This window comes from Onychostoma macrolepis, chromosome 25 (assembly GCF_012432095.1).
Source record: "Onychostoma macrolepis isolate SWU-2019 chromosome 25, ASM1243209v1, whole genome shotgun sequence".
In the NCBI taxonomy this organism is placed as follows: Eukaryota; Metazoa; Chordata; class Actinopteri; order Cypriniformes; family Cyprinidae; genus Onychostoma; species Onychostoma macrolepis.
In genome coordinates, this window is record NC_081179.1 from 20709832 (window position 1) to 20727242 (window position 17411).

The 17411-nt window shown below is 39.0% G+C and overlaps 1 protein-coding gene across 2 annotated transcripts in view; it reads right to left on the reverse strand.

Annotated features, from left to right (window-relative positions):
* Positions 1-17411, reverse strand: part of rassf7a (Ras association domain family member 7a) — a 48629-nt gene that overhangs the window by 7365 nt on the left and 23853 nt on the right. For both annotated transcript variants that reach the window (XM_058766893.1, XM_058766894.1), the window contains exons 2-3: positions 2498-2656; positions 763-1625 (exon numbers count right to left, since the gene is read on the reverse strand). In XM_058766893.1, the coding sequence (XP_058622876.1) occupies positions 763-1625; positions 2498-2600 (966 nt within the window). In that variant the 5' untranslated portion in view covers positions 2601-2656. The remainder of the gene's footprint in view (positions 1-762; positions 1626-2497; positions 2657-17411) is intronic.

Sequence of the window (17411 nt, forward strand, 5' to 3'; positions counted from 1 at the left end):
CTGATTATAGTAATCTTAAAATTTGTTCTCTGTGGGTACCTTTGACACCTTTCTGGCTGTAGGTTTCATTTGTTTAACAAGACGAGCCAAATTCAAATACAGACAAGTCAATGGTAACCACAAAGTATGTGACTCAAGTAATCACCCGAGTTGCTTTTTGAAAACTATGATAATTCACAATGTTCTGTTGAAGGATGAAGATCAACCTAATTTGCATGCATGACTTGTCTAAAGGGAGTAGATTATGATTATGTAAGACCCGGTAAGTCATGCTTGATTTCCTTGCTTTCTGGAAGAACACATAAAGGCAGACTTTTGAGTGGCACTGTGGTATAAAATAGTTTAGATCATCTTCACAGACTTGCAAGTCTTTGATTTAAGTCACTGGAATACTGAAATATTGAAATGCTGTTATAAAACTGAGGCTGGTGCATAATTATGTACAGTTTGAAATCCATGCATGCCCAGCAGGAAAAGAAACTCGTTCAATAGGTATACGCCTTTATTTTGTCCTTTCAAGGCATAAAATGCACAGGAAATAAAAGAAATGTATGCGTGTCCAAATAAAAACATTTGTTTCTGTGCACAGAAAAAGCAGAATTCATAAGTTCTGAGTGCAAAATACACTCCTAAGTTCCTTTGTTCGCTTCCAAATTTTCAGTTTATTGATCATGCACCTCTGCAGAGGGGACCGTAATACCCTCCAGCATTTGCAGCCAACAGCTACAAGCCCCTCTCTAGAGCCACGCCCTCTCTGCTTACCTTCAGCAGAGTCTCCGCCCTCCCCAAAGCCTTCTCAAGCTCTAAAAGCTCCGCCTCCAATTCCTCCCCCTGCTTTTGTCGACTTTGAAGATCTGCCTCAACTACCTCCAAAGAGTCTTTTGAATCGGACTGGGCGGGCAAGTTGTCCGCCTGTAGCATTTCTCTCTGAATGTCCTCCTCAAGCTGCATGGCGCGAGTGTTGAATTCATGCAACTTTTGCCCGCAATCATCTATTTTAGCATGCAGCTCTCCTAACCGCCGCTTCATCCCACGCTCCCTTTCGGTCTCTATCCTTAGTTCCTCCTCCCAGAACTCCTCGTCCACCAACTCCTGCTGGTTCTTCCACACGGTCTTCTCCAAAACTTCCATCTCTGCCTGCATGGGTGACTCCTCAGCAAACGACTCTTGCCAAGTCTCGCATTCCTTGTCCACAGCCAACAGCTGGGAGCCGAGGGCATGTAGCTGCTCCTGCTGCTGGAGAACATGTTGGAGCACCTCCTCTTTAGATGGACCCGGAAGGTACTGTGCGTGCGGAACTGGGGACGCCCTCTGTTCAGGAGAGGGTGTTTTACGAGAGTCCTTCGTTTTCACACGGGGAGAACTGGAGGGGCCCAAGTTGAAGGTGAAAGATTTCTTCGGCAAACCCCGTTTGAGTTCTGATGTGGAAGGCTTGGAGTGAGGGAGGGTGCGGTTGTGCAGACTTTGCTCTTCACTGCTACTGGGACCGGTCCGCCGCAGGAAGAACTGTACCTCGCTGCTGTGTTGGCCCAGTTTGGCCAGGGACTCCAATGGGCGCTCATTGGCCAGTAGTTGGCGCTCAGTGTCCCTCAGTCTCTGAATGAGAACATAGCGACCCGTCTGGCCTGTAGATAACAAAGAGGAAATTAGAATCCAAAAATGCATTGTACCTTATTTGTATTCTCTGGATCTAGGGGAACTGTCCTAAGGTTACTTCAAGTGTCTTACTGAAGGCCATTATGGCAAGGGCTCATGAACCACCACTTTATGGCCCTCTAACCTACAACCTACTGGTTACTAGCCCAGATCTTTAAACATCTAACCTAAGGTTCCTCAAATCTGACCCTGGAGGGCCACTGCCTTGCAGTGTTTAACTTGAACCCTTATCGAGCTTACTTTCCTGTAATTTATTAGTAACTGTGAAGACCTTGATAAGGCTTGCTTAGGGGTTTTTGATTAGGTTTAGAGTTAAAGTGCCCCTATTATACCATTTTGAATATTGCCTTTCATGCAGTGTGTAATGTAGCTGTATGTGAAAGCAAACGATCTGCAAAGTTAAACAAGAAATAACGTTATTGTCTCCAAAAGAATTGACTCCGAAAAGCGTAAATGAGTCGTTAGTCATTTCGAATTCCACTTCTGTGACGACTACAAGTCATAATGCGTGCCTATGCGTTTCCGACACGTGCTGTATGCAGTAGACCAATCACAACAGACTGGGCCATCTGACCAATCAGTGCAGAGTAGGCTCACAGAAAGGAGGGGTTTAGAGAGACTGAATCTTAGAACTGCTTCAAATGAATCGTTTGAGAATCATTGGAAAATTAGGTGAAATTAAATGCATATTTTGAGAAAACAAAAGTATTGTTTTTAAGGAACCTTAAAAATGGCATAATAGGGTCACTTTAAACTCTGCAAAGCAGTGTCCCTCTAGGGTTGGATTTGAGAAACCCTGGCTTAACCTCACCCCCAAAAGTTCCTTCTCAGAGATACTTACCAATGGCTTGGGCGAGTGCAATGACTACGTCCTGACATGATGTCTCTTCTGACAAGCCGCAAACCACTCGTACAACTCCATCCACCCAAACTTTCAGCTCCATCAGAGACACTGAACACAGATCAGCTTACATCAGCAATTCATGGTAATATCTGGATTCTGAAATGACAAAACAGCAGTAGTGACAAGTTAATGCAAATTTGTCTTCACAGATTACATTACAAACATAGAGCGAAAAGTGAGGACAATCAAAAACCCCTCATCATTTTCAGTTATACTTGCAGGTCTGACTCTAAATGTGATGGTACAAGTCTACAAGATGCAATATAGTGGCTGAAGACATCCATGTGACAGACATATGCATAGAATTGTTAACCAAACATTTCACAGGAATCCCCAGTCCCAACTTTAAGGACTCAAGTAGTTAAAATCATCTACGGAGTTGATTTGAGAACTTGAGTAGACAAAATGACCAAACTGCCCATCTAAACTCATCAAATAAGATCCAAAACACATCCATGAAGAAAACTCTAGCTATTTTCTACTTTAGTTGTTTCTACCTGATTACTCAAACCCTGCAGGATTTCCAGCCATGAGACATGAAATTGTGATTGAACATCAGGACCAGTGGGTAAGCAAATTTGAAGAGTTAATATTAGCAGGAGGTTGATGGACTCATAGCTCTGCTCCAATTAAATGCACTGCTGGCTCTCTTCAAAGGCATTTTGGCAGATGAATGCTTAAGGGAACAGACAGGCAGAATGTAGTTGTTCAGAGACGGCATGTGCTTGCATGTGTGTCTGACTCCACTTTGAAGCCCCACAGAAGGAACAGATGGCGCTGCTAAGGTAAGGTGTAGTATCCGAATGTTTCAGCCATGCAGATACTGAATAAACCGCTGTTTGTGAGATTAATATAAGTGAAACGTGTTGGTTCTGCGCACTTTGACTGTTGAATAGTACACCCTTTGTGAGGAAATTCTATGGTAAAGTCTACCGCATTAACTTATGAAAACATTTAATAGCAGCACTAAGTTACTAAGCAGGCCATTTAGCAGCTGCCAAATACCCAGTGATGAATACTCTATCTTCAGGCCTTAAAGTCATGTTTAAAAGAGAATGAACAAAATTAAAGTGAAAGAAGCAGCATTTTTTCAAGATCACACCAGGGTCATATTTTGCCCTGCCCTACATTTTTTTTTAATGAATTTTCATAGGAATAATGCCACAATGGTATTTGTTTCCTTTATAAATTATTGCAATGTAAATATATATTTCTGCATGCAAAACGTCCTCAAAAACATCTTTTCTAATTTTGATTCGGGGGTGAAAGACATTTTCATAACATTCACCCAACTATTTTTAACATCAAGAAAGAGAATAAAGCGTGAGATGTACATTTCTGAAAGCAGCCACTAAGCGTTTGAGCCATCTAAATAAATAATTAAAAACCACCCTGAGAACACCAACTTGCATGGGTCATTTGATATTTAGGCCACAAACAGAGTTTGTCATCAGTAAATTTTCCGACAACGTAGATTACAAAACCTAGTGGCACAGGTTAAGTCCCAACCTTGAATCTTCTAAAGTTTGATATCCGTTTTCTTTCCACCTGCTCTTGTAAGCCTCTTGATCTACTGTTTTTCTGTTCTTCAAAAACTTTCAAACAGTGCTGGCCAATTCTGAAGCATTCCCATCCGCACTGAAACAGAGGAATGCTACCTTGTTGGCCCGCATGAGGCAGAGAGCGGAGAGTAAAACAAATCTTCTTTTGTCTCCTGTACCTCTACCAGGCTCGATACTACTAAATCAAGTCCGTGGCCTCAGGGTACACTTCTCAACACAGCCCGCGGTTACCATGACAACAAAGCACTAGACATGAAAGATGAATCGCAGAGGAATCAACAGGTGCCAGATGCATTGGGCTAGTCGGACAGTTTGGACTTAACTTCACTGTATTCGTGTTACATATATTTTTGCATTCCGCCTTGACTCACAGCAGGCTTGCATTTGAGATTAGGGCGGATAGCTGTAACACGCTTGGATCCGTTAACTTCCATCTCTCACATACAATCACTTGCACATGTCCAGACCCACTGCTTCAGAAATGCAGACCCACCCCAGACACATCTAAAACTTCCCTGTCTCCTCCCTTCTGAGTGCGTCCTCCGAAAGCTATGATTACTGGAATTATCCCATTCCTCTCTCTCATCATCCTCTTTATGTTTTGCGGGCTGTTGAGAATACGTCCTGAGGAACAAGCGCACTGTTATCGTGCAGGCATGGTGCTCTCTCTTAACATTAGCAGATGCTATTAGCCAGTTGTTCTTATCAAAACCACTACTGTGCAATATTATCATTAATAAATCATTGTAAATGTATTAGGTAGCAAGATGAGTGAACCTCTACAGACAAACAGAGAAGTTTCACAGGAGCACAAACACACATCTGTAGAATGTGGCATGTAAATGTCATCTGGCCCCTTAAGGGAAGAAAGACACACTCTCTGTTTGCAATTCTGCTGTTTAATCCACAAGTGTAAAAGTGCAAATAATTCATGAGGCAACTCTGACATTACACTTGACGACTATGTCTATTGCTTAATCTATGGAAGTACTAAACTCGCTGTGCAACAGACACGAATGATACCTTAAAAGTTGCAAATATGCTAATATTTTCCAAATGGGCTGGGCGATATGACCAAAATCTTAAATAAGGATACAAGTAATTTTATTTCACAGTAACACACATACATATATATATATATATATATAGTTGTTTTTGCTTTAAATAAGGTCTTTATGATATAAAAATGTTTGACACCAGTTCTTGTCACCAGTGTCAATATAAAATAAAACTAATACTACTCTAAATTAAAAAAAAAAAAAAAAAAAAAAAAAAACCGAGCTTACTGAAGACAAGTAAACAGTCAGTGATTAAATACGAATAAGAAACTAATAAGCAATAGGACAAAAAAAAAAAAAACTACAGTAGAACAAATAAATAAGAGATGCTGCATATATTGTAGAAAGTAATCAAATGTATAAAAACTCTGCATATTGTTCACGGTGTAAATTAAATATACATTTCTTATTATTAAAGTTATAAGAGTGATTTAGTCAAGAGCAATGAGAGATTTTCTCTCTTTTGACAGCAGGAATATTAGACTGCTGCCACTTTAAGAGCTGCCTGGACACATACTGTTACACGTGCTTTCTTTCTCAGCTGTTTGCTTTTACTTAAGACCTAAATTACTGCATTTAGGAGGATACTTGCAAAGACAGGCATTTTGACACATACAAGTGTGTATTTAACTGTTCAAGGCCTATAATGTGGCAAAAATAACTCAATACTCCCACGCTCTATGAGCAACGTCTTAATGTGTCTCTCAGACAGCATGCGCATATAGCGAAATGAGTTCTCTTTCGCTGCTGATTGCGTGTCAATGGTTTAAAATCACTGGTTTTTAAACTGCAATGCTTAAAGACATGTGCAAACAATACATTTTTGTATCCACGTAGCACAGCAATGTCACATGAGCGTGTAACCTGCGAGAGATGATAGTTGAAGATCGGTTAACACATTTTTACCGGTTAATCATGTCAACCAGTTTATCATCCACCCCTTTTTCCAAACTATCCAGATTTGTTTTTTTTTTGGCCTGGAAGACGAAACACCCCAGCAACCATCTAGCAACTATCCAGAACACGCTATCAACCACATTACCAGAAACCCAAAACCGCATAGCAACACTCGATCAAATACCCAGAACAACAGTCAGCAATGTCCAACTAACAACCTCACAACTGCCAAGCAAGACATAACTCCTTAGCAAAACTAACAAATGCCTAGCAACACCCTAGCAAATGCCTAGCTTGGTAATCGGCCAAATATTAGCCACAATATAACAACTTCGAAGAAGGTGGAAAAAATTCCTCATATGTAAAAGTTCTTTGAAAAGCTTGTTATTGATCGTTTTTGTTTTGTCTGTTCTTCACAATTTAAATCAAATCCAATTCAATAAGCAATGGCATATCTTGTCAAACGTCAGGCTGAGACATTTTACGGATCACTTGCCATAGCAAAATTACACGTGTTTAATACAATATTAAATGGGTCATATGATGCGATTTCATGTTTTCCTTTGTCTTTGGAGTGTTACAAGCTATTTGTGCATAGATAAGATCTGTAAAGTTGCAAAGATTAAAATCTCAAACCCAAAGAGATGTTCTTTATAAAAGTTAAGACTCTGCCACGCCCACCTAAAACAGCTAATTTAAACATGCCCCCACATGTCTACGTCACGGTGTGGGAAGATTTGCATAACACCGCCCAAATGTATACGCAAATAAAGGGCGTGATTTTTATTCTCGCTGTAGTATTGTTGCTGCCGCCGGCGCCATGTCGTGGAGATGCTGTTTGTTTCGTTGTGAAAGCAAAAGTACTTTGTTTGGGCTTCCAAAAAAGTACACAACTATAAATCAGTGGTCAAGTTATATTTACAACACTGTTCCAGAACAGTACAACGCAAATATTTGAGTGTGTGCAGCGCATTTAACAGAGGACTATTTCCTGAACCTGGGAGAGTGTAGCCTACAATGTGAACAGTATGAATGGCTGTGAACACTATAAAGTGGGCCAATTGCAACGTCCCGGTAAGGGGCGTAACATTTCCGTCACACGCTTCAGGTATTCGGCCAATCACAAAGCACTGGATAGTTGACCAATCAGAGCACACCTCGCTTCTCAGAACGATGAGCTTTGTAAAAATCGACCCGTTTCAGAAAGGTGGAGCATAGAGGAGCAACAATAATGTAACCTTGAACCGCGTAAACACATTGCAGAACACATTGTTCTTTTTAGCAACATCATATGACCCCTTTAACCCACACAATAGGCCATTGTTGCCTATCACATGCAGTACAGACACTGTTTTCTGTTGCAGCTGTTGAGGTGTATATTTCCCATGGTGCATGTCATCTTCAGCCCCCATATAGACACAACAACGGCTCTTTCTTAAAAAATACCTGAGTGAGAACACATCTGTGTCCTACTCTGTCACAAACACATGGACTAATGTCTGATTTTCTGCAGCTTTAACAAACAAAAACGTTGTAAAATCCAAGGGCAGGGTGGGACGGCGCTCTCTGTCAGCTGTAGTGTGGCTCTGATTTAATATTCCTCAGCAGCTGATCACTGAATGAATGCGGTGCTGAAAAAGCAGAAGGATTGTGTCATGGAGTGTCTGGTGGGTGTGTGCAGAGAGAATTATTACTGTCTCTACACATTATGAATCAAATGGTGATTTATTTGGATGGCATCTCCACCCCGCCGCAGCGATGCATCAGCAAGATTTCTGGCTAAGGATGTTTCATGTATAAAATAACAAATAAATTCAACCAATCCAAAGCATAGACACTAAAGGTCCGATAGATAGCTGATCCAAGACCAAAAGTACTCTGTCAGGAATCTGGCCATGTTTAGGTCATCTTTTTTTGTCAATGGGCATGTCATGGGCACTCAGGGGCATGTCACAACTTTTGACCAATGACAATGCTCTTTAGATTATGTTACTCCCCAACACCATCTGTAACTGACTAGCAATAACAAGTAGCTAATAATATTTCATAGATGTGATGTAAACTAAATGGTTAATGGTTATACCCCAAATTCCAGTTTCAGGGAAATATGTCAACGATGAAAGGAAAACTGTGCTTGTTAAGCCATATAATTGGGGTTTTAACTGGGTTTTTAAATCGTAAAACCTGAAGCATACTTTTGACGGAAACACTTAACGTACAGTTGAATGCATAGCCTTTCAACGTATACTTTATTTGATATTGTGCACAAATACAGGCACTCAACACATGCACACAAGAAATTCATCCTTGATTAGTGTTTGCGCTATTTCTCTCCAGATGTCATGACCAATACATTTCTTTGTACTCATTAAAATAAGAGTTGTCTATCTTGTTACCCCTTCACACAATCACTCGTCAATGTGGGGCGTTTATTATTGTTGCATCTCCAGTAGTTTGTTGTCGTTTCATTTGTTTCTTTTTCAACTGTGAAACAATGGTGGCATATTGTGGACATCACCATTGCTACCATCTTGTGGACAAACGAATTAGCGCAAAAAATGTCAAGGTGCATGTGCGAGCCGAGCATACAGAGTTGCTAAAATAGGAAAAATATCAACAATGAAAGGAAAACTGTGATTATCAAGCCATTTAATTGGGTCTTTACAGTAAAGCCTGCGGTATATAGTTTTGATGCAAATGCTTAGCATATACATAGCTGAACACATAGCCTTTCAAAGTATACTTAATTTGATAATGTGTGCAAACAGGTGCTCAAAACATGCTCAGTACAAAGTTTCATCCTTGTCCAGTGTTTGCGCTATGTCTCTCCATACATTATGACAGATAAATGTCTTTGTACAAGTTTTTAAGTGTTGCGTCTAACTCTTAACCCCATCACACAATCGTTCTCCAATGCTGGAGCTTTTATTGTTGCACCTAAGTAGTTTGTTGTTGTTCAGTATCATCAGTTACTTTTTTGACTGTAAAAATGGTGGCACCAGTGCTGCCACCTTGTGGACAAACTAATTACCGCAATTAATTAACACTACAAAGTTTCATCCTTGTCCAGTGTTTGCAATATTTATCTCCAGACATTATAACTGATACATTTCTTTGTACGCATTTTTAGAGTTGTGTCTCTCTTAACCCCATCACACAATCGTTCTCCAATGCTGGCGCATTTATTGTTGCATCTAAGTAGTTTGTTGTTGTTCCATCTCATCAGTTACTTTTTTGACTGAAAAAATTTTGGCGCCAGTGCTGCCACCTTGGGGACAATCTAATTAGCACAAAAAAAAAAAAAAAAAAAAAATCAAGGCCCATGAGTTGTTGAAATAGGAAATTTATCAACATATGCGTATAGTTGAGCACAGTATATCAAAGTATACTTCATTTGATAACGTGCACACTCAACATGTGCACTAGAAAGTTTCATCCATGTTTAGTGTCAGTGCTGCCATCTTGTGGACAAACTAATTAGTGCAAAAAAAATTAAGAGGCACATGTGAGCGGTGACCTACAGAGTATGCGTCGCACAAAAATCTGTATATGTGCGTACTATGCTTAAGATAAAATTTACGTCACATGCACTGTACACATATCCTTTGTTCGGACTTACAGTGGATATAAAAAGTCTACACACCCCTGTTAAAATGGCAGGTTTCTGTGATGTTAAAAAAAAAAAAAAAAAAGAGACCAATATAAATTGTTTCAGAACTTTTTCCACATTTAATGTAAACTATAACCTGTACAGCAATTAAAAAACAAACTGAAATCTTTTAGGAAAGGTGGAAAATAAAATAAAAAACTAAAATAATGTGGTTGCATAAGTGTGCACACCCTCTTATAACTAAGGTGATGTTGCTGTGCTCAGAATTAAGCAAACTCATGTTAAATAGGAGACAATACACACCTGCCATCATTTAAAGTGCCTCTGATTAAACCCAAATAAAGTTTAGCTGTTCTAGTAGGCTTTTCCTGACATTTTCTTAGTCGCATCTTACAGCAAAATCCATGGTCCGCAGAGAGCTTCCAAAGCATCAGAGGGATCTCATTGTTAAAAGGTATCAGTCAGGAGAAGTGTACAAAAGGACTTCCAAGGCATTAGATATACCATGAAACACATCATGAAGTGGAGAAAATATGGCGCAACAGTGACATTACCAAGCACTGGACATCCCTCCAAAATTGATGGAAAGATGAGAAGAAAACAGTTCAAGGAGGCTGCCAAGAGGCCTACAGCAACATTAAAGGAGCTGCAGGAATTTCTGGCTGGCTTTGGCTGTGTAGTACATGTGACAACAATCTCTCATATTTTTCATATGTTTGGCTATGGCTTAGGGTGGCAAGAAAAACATCCACGCCCGGCTAAATTTAGCAAAAACACATTATAAGTCTCCCAAAAGCATGTGGGAAAATGTGTTATAGTCTGATGAAACCAAGGTTGAACTTTTTGGTCATAATTCTAAAAGGTATGTTTGGCAAAAAAACAACAACACTGCACATCACCAAAGGAACACCATACCCACAGTGAAGCACGGTGGTGGCAGCATCACGCTTTGGGGCTGTTTTTCTTCAGCTGGAACTGGGGCCTTAGTCAAGGTGGAGGGAATTTTGAACAGTTCCAAATACCAGTCAATATTAGCACAAAACCTTCTGGCTTCTTCTGGAAAGATGAAGATGAACTTCATCTTTCAGCACGACAACACCACAAAGCATACATCCAAATCAACAAAAGAATGGCTTCACCAGAAGAAGATAAAGTTTTGGAATGGCCCAGACCTGAATCTGATTGCAAATCTGTGGGGTGATCTGAAGAGGGCTGTGCAGAGGAGATGCCCTCACAATCTGACAGATTTGGAGCATTTTTGCAAAGAAGAGTGGGCAAAGTCAAGATGTGCCATGCTGATAGACTCGTACCCAAAAAGACTGAGTGGTGTAATCAAATCAAAAGGTGCTTCAACAAAGCATTAGTTTAAGGGTGTGCACACTTATGCAGCCACATTATTTTAGTTTTATTTTAATTTTTACTCCACCTTTCCTAAAAGATTTCAGTTTGCTTTTTTTAATTGAGTTGTATAGGTTATAGTTTAGATTAAAGGTGGAGAAAGATTATTTATCTTGGTCTCATTTTTTTTTTACATCACAGAAACCTGGCATTTTAACAGGGCGTGTAGACTTTTTATATCCACTGTAACTCCTTTGTACACATGGTTTTTGAGTTTAGCTAGCTGACTATGTTTGGTTTGCAATGTGTTGTATTGTTTTTGATAAAGCATTGTTTTGTTTAGTATGTTGTCCCAATAGGACCAAACATTCACTTGGAAAAACCAATCCCATCCACTGTGAAGGGAAATAACAAACTAGAAATAACAACAGAGCAGATAATAACTATACCGTCCCATGTTACACCACAGTACCACCCATCCATTCACAGTATGCCCACTCTTGCATCAAAATAACCATCAAACAACTCCAGGCAAGTCCTGAACATGCCCCCCACAAACAACATCACAGGTGAGTCAGCTGGTGGTTCATATTTTTGTACCCATATCCTCTCTGATTGACTGATTAGCCTTCTTTGAACAAACATGCATCTATAAATGTGTCACTGCGTTCGTGCATGAATTACAGCCGGATCCACGTGCATTGAGCAATTCCACCCATAACCTGAACAGACATTGTTTCATAATGGCCTTGTTGCCAGCAACAAATACAAAAACTGGATGGGGTCTATAACTGTGCCATTTGTCTGATTTACCGATCCAGACAGATGTGTTTAAAGTGAACATGAAAAAAATAAAATTAATTAATTAATAAAAATTAATTTACTTAATATACACTTCTGGCCCTATGGTTAACAATTAATTGGTAAAAAGTTTATTTTCATAAATCTAATATGTCATATTCATAACTCTCAAATATGTCAAGATTATGGAGGCAAATGGGTTGGGACTTTTGTGTTAAGCTCGCTTACTTATGCCATAGTTGCGTTTCATAGAAATAAACATTTTACACTACATTAATGTAACAGATATGATTTTGAGACAAATTCCAAACACATATCCCAACACTACAAACCACGAAGGATACAGCAATGAGGATACACAAAGAACATCACAAATGCCAAACAAGACTTAGGGCTAGATTTAATAAACTGGGAAAATTAGCATTAGTGCGCAATTCCATAAAAGCACCATGGGAGGGGAGAATTCTGCGGGTGATTTACTAACGATGCGCACATTAAAGAACACAGACGCAGCCAGATCATTTCCATAATGGCCAGCGCAATCTACCAAGAGCAGCGCAAATTAGCACCTTCTTTAAGACAAGCTTTTTTTGGGCGTTAAACAATGACGCAAATACCAGTAATTTGACGAGCACAAACGTTAGTAAATCGCGTTGCACTATTCATTTTAATACTCTACTCCCATAAATTTTGCGTCTGAAAGGGAAACTCCTACAAATGCATATTCAATAAGGTCAGGTGCAAAAATAACTGTGTCTACACTTTTTCAGCGCTAATTCTTCACTGCTCATCTTTAGCAAATCCTGACAGTACTATTTTAGGGCCAAAAGATGGAGTGCGCTGGTGAAAGCTGTTCATAATAAACTTCATAATAAACTTGATATACCACAGTCCTGTACAGCTTTTGAACCAGCTAACTAAAAGTAGCAGCGCTACAAATTGTGAAGCGTGTAATTTCTGCACTACTAGTGGTACTAAATGGAATTGCAATCTGTTTGAGTGATACATAATACTGTATTCTAACAAAAATTTGTAAAATATTCTCCCTATACAGTGAGGAAAATAAGTATTTGAACACCCTGCTATTTTGCAAGTTCTCCCACTTAGAAATCATGGAGGGGTCTGAAATTGTCATCGAGGTGCATGTCCACTGTGAGAGACATAATCTAAAAAAAAATCCAGAAATCACAATGTATGATTTTTAACTATTTATTTGTATGATACAGCTGCAAATAAGTATTTGAACACCTGAGAAAATCAATGTTAATATTTGGTACAGTAGCCTTTGTTTGCAATTACAGAGGTCAAACGTTTCCTGTAGTTTTTCACCAGGTTTGCACACACTGCAGGAGGGATTTTGGCCCACTCCTCCACACAGATCTTCTCTAGATCAGTCAGGTTTCTGGCCTGTCGCTGAGAAACACGGAGTTTGAGCTCCCTCAAAGATTCTCTATTGGGTTTAGGTCTGGAGACTGGCTCGGCCACGCCAGAACCTTGATATGCTTCTTACAGAGCCACTCCTTGGTTATCCTGGCTGTGTGCTTGGTCATTGTCATGTTGGAAGACCCAGCCTCGACCCATCTTCAATGCTCTAACTGAGGGAAGGAGGTTGTTCCCCAAAATCTCGCAATACATAGCCCCGGTCATCCTCTCCTTAATACAGTGCAGTCGCCCTGTCCCATGTGCAGAAAAACACCCCAAAGCATGATGCTACCACCCCATGCTTCACAGTAGGGATGGTGTTCTTGGGATGGTACTCATCATTCTTCTTCCTCCAAACACGTTTAGTGGAATTATGACCAAAAGTTCTATTTTGGTCTCATCTGACCACATGACTTTCTCCCATGACTCCTCTGGATCATCCAAATGGTCATTGGCAAACTTAAGTCGGGCCTGGACATGTGCTGGTTTAAGCAGGGGAACCTTCCGTGCCATGCATGATTTCAAACCATGACGCCTTAGTGTATTACCAACAGTAACCTTGGAAACGGTGGTCCCAGCTCTTTTCAGGTCATTGACCAGCTCCTCCCGTGTAGTTCTGGGCTGATTTCTCACCTTTCTTAGGATCATTGAGACCCCACGAGGTGAGATCTTGCATGGAGCCCCAGTCCGAGGGAGATTGACAGTCATGTTTAGCTTCTTCCATTTTCTAATGATTGCTCCAACAGTGGACCTTTTTCACCAAGCTGCTTGGCAATTTCCCGTAGCCCTTTCCAGCCTTGTGGAGGTGTACAATTTTGTCTCTAGTGTCTTTGGACAGCTCTTTGGTCTTGGCCATGTTAGTAGTTGGATTCTTACTGATTGTATGGGGTGGACAGGTGTCTTTATGCAGCTAACGACCTCAAACAGGTGCATCTAATTTAGGATAATAAATGGAGTGAAGGTGGACATTTTAAAGGCAGACTAACAGGTCTTTGAGGGTCAGAATTCTAGCTGATAGACAGGTGTTCAAATACTTATTTGCAGCTGTATCATACAAATAAATAGTTAAAAATCATACATTGTGATTTCTGGATTTTTTTTTAGATTATGTCTCTCACAGTGGACATGCACCTACGATGACAATTTCAGACCCCTCCATGATTTCTAAGTGGGAGAACTTGCAAAATAGCAGGGTGTTCAAATACTTATTTTCCTCACTGTATATATATGTGTGTGTGTGTTTTAAATATTCACTTTTCTAGTTTTTGATAAATATTGTTAATCACTGCAAAAAACAACAAAAAAACGTATCATTTATTTATTTATTGTCCACAGCTAAGGTGTTTTTTGCCTTCAAATCCCCCATTGTCCACAACAATATTCTAAGTCCCCATGTTTTTTTCTTTTTAGTCGTTTGTGTTTACTGAACAAGAATTAAGAATAAAGGATTCTAAAAATATTTTTGCTCACAATTTCTACCTGATAAAATATTTTAGAGCTTAACATAAGAAAAAATTTCTCCATCTTTACTTTTAGTTGTTTTATCATATTTTAGATCACTGAAATCATCCTGTGGAACTCAACTTAATAATTGTATGTCAAAGTATTGTTCATTAGTCTAACTGTAGGCTGTCCAATCAGAATTAACCTCAGACTATCCAAAAGGTTATTGCCATCTTTGCATTTCCAATGCACAAATTCAGATTTTTCAAAATACTAGTTCAATGCAGCTTTATCCTTATCTGACTGCATGAATGCTAGAAGTGTTGACCCTTTGCCTTTAGACAGAGGAATGTTGAGGGCACCAAAAGTGACCAGGCTTCACCCCTAACCTAAACAAAGGCAGCCTGGGAAAACAAAAGAGGCTGTCTCCACTCGCTGCCCAGAAATCCCTATCTTGGCTTCAACAAGTGGGATAAACACTGAGCGAGAGAGACTGCAAGTGTGTGGGCAAGCATTTTTGTCAAGCCTCCAATGGGAAGTTGCATTTTGGGCTTCTAAATAAACTTCGCAAAAAGCTCACAAATTAAGGCCAATCTTGAGTCCGACACCATCTGGAAAACCAATTCTGGGTGCAACCGCAAGAATCTGTTAGACGTTAAGTATAATGCATGGGTTGTAATTCCAGTCTTTAAGACAGGTGGGCGGTTTTCACTTCTCATGAGAGAAACCATCCAGGTGTAAGCGGACCATAAGGGAATCTGCAGAGAAAATAACATTAACCATGTACAACAAGCCCTAGATGAGAGAAACCAGCTTTGAACCATTATTTTCTCTTGTATGGAGCTTTGCTGTTCGTCATAACCAATTAAATGTGTTTTTCCACTGAGGAAATGAAATAAGGAGTATCTGTTTACTGACATTACAAAACAGCCGTGCCAATTTTAGCCCATGTATGCGTCGTCTTTACAGCCAGACTGTCTCTGTTCTCCAAACTTGCTTGTGTGCAGCGTGAGACTTCAGGTTCATGTGTTATTTAATACTATTTTACATGCCTGCTGCGCTAAATAATTTAAAACTATGTTCCGCACTTTTTATAATGTTGCATTTTGTTCCAAATTTATCGAAATGATGAATATCAAAGCCTGAGGCGTAAAAGACAGATCGCCAACAAAGGAAGTCCTGAGGCATTGGCCTATTTTCAATGCAAGACAGAACAGGTGCACCTACTGTGAGTGGCTATATTAAAACAAGAGTAAACTCCCTTGTGGTCAGACTGTATGGAAGTGGATATTTTTTAACAAATGCACAAACTGTACATCCACCATCAAATTCCTTTTGAGGAGAAATTTCTTAAAGTCAACATGAATTCAAAGTTGACCCAGTTTACTTTAAAATATTGTGGTTTCAATGAGCATGATTCAATGAAGCACGTTATTCCAAATAAAAAAGTTTGTTGTTTTATTCTTTAAGTGATGAAATTTTACTAGGGATGGGTTTGGATGGTTGACTTGTCAACTAGTAACTCATCAGCTAGAGGCGACTGTGTTCTTTATTTTTTCTGGTAGTTTTATTTATCTTAAAAATAATTTTTGTACTTTTGTATTAATATTAAATATAATTTTGACTTTGTGTTTTATACTCAATCTAGTCACTTAATGAGGCTAACCAACTAGTCAGAAATAGTCAGTTAGAAATGCTTAATAATTGAACCTCATTAAATGACTGCATGGCTAAATATAAAATATTAAGTATTTCTAACTGACTATTTCTAAGTTTCTTTTTTTAATCAAAAACAATAAATATTTGGTGCTCAATATTCTGCAACAGGCTTTATAGTGCATTTCATATTCAGTTAGTAAGGTAGATTATGAAGCTTATATTTTGTATAAATAGTTATAGGTGTTTCTTTAAAGTGGATAAATTAAGAAATTAAATTTATTAATATTTAATATTTAGTTATTAAATATTATAAATATTATTTCATTATATATTATATTTTGTTTCATACTTAACCAACTAGTCAGTTAGTAAGGTTGATTAGAAAGTTCATCTAGATATTTTTTTTTAGTAAGAAAAATGTGGTGAATAAATTTGGAGATTAAATTTCTATATTTATACAGTATTTCATCCAACTAGTCGGTTAGTAAGGTTGACTAGCAAGTTTATCTAGATTTTTGTAGTTTAAAACAGAGGCGGTACTATACAGCAGATAAACTTCATATTTATTGTATGAAATGATTTGGCAAGAAATCTCTACTAACTGACTAATTGTGGTGGTTTAAAGAGGATGAATTTTAAAGACAATTTTCTCAGTGTGGTTTCTATACTAGCACTGTGCTTTGCTTTAGCATGCTAAGAGTCTAACTGTAATCATCAGAATAGTAAAAACTCTAAATTCGTCCCCACAATTTGTAACATAATCAATGCCTGTCAACACGAAAGTTCAAGTTATTGTTTTTTATTAGTTATATCTGTCACTCCATTGAAGAGCTTAAACCAACCAGGGGCTTTTTGAAGACAGACTAGTCAGTAAAGTCATTCAGACAACCCCCCAAATAACTGCTTTTGAACATTCATTCAAACAACTAAATGTCCATGCTAATTTGATTGCTGACCAATGCTACACTGTATGAGTAAGACTGGTTCAAAAACTGTTCAATTCAACTCCTACCAATACTAGCACATGACCGTTCATCACCTTTCCACATTCCTCCGCCGGT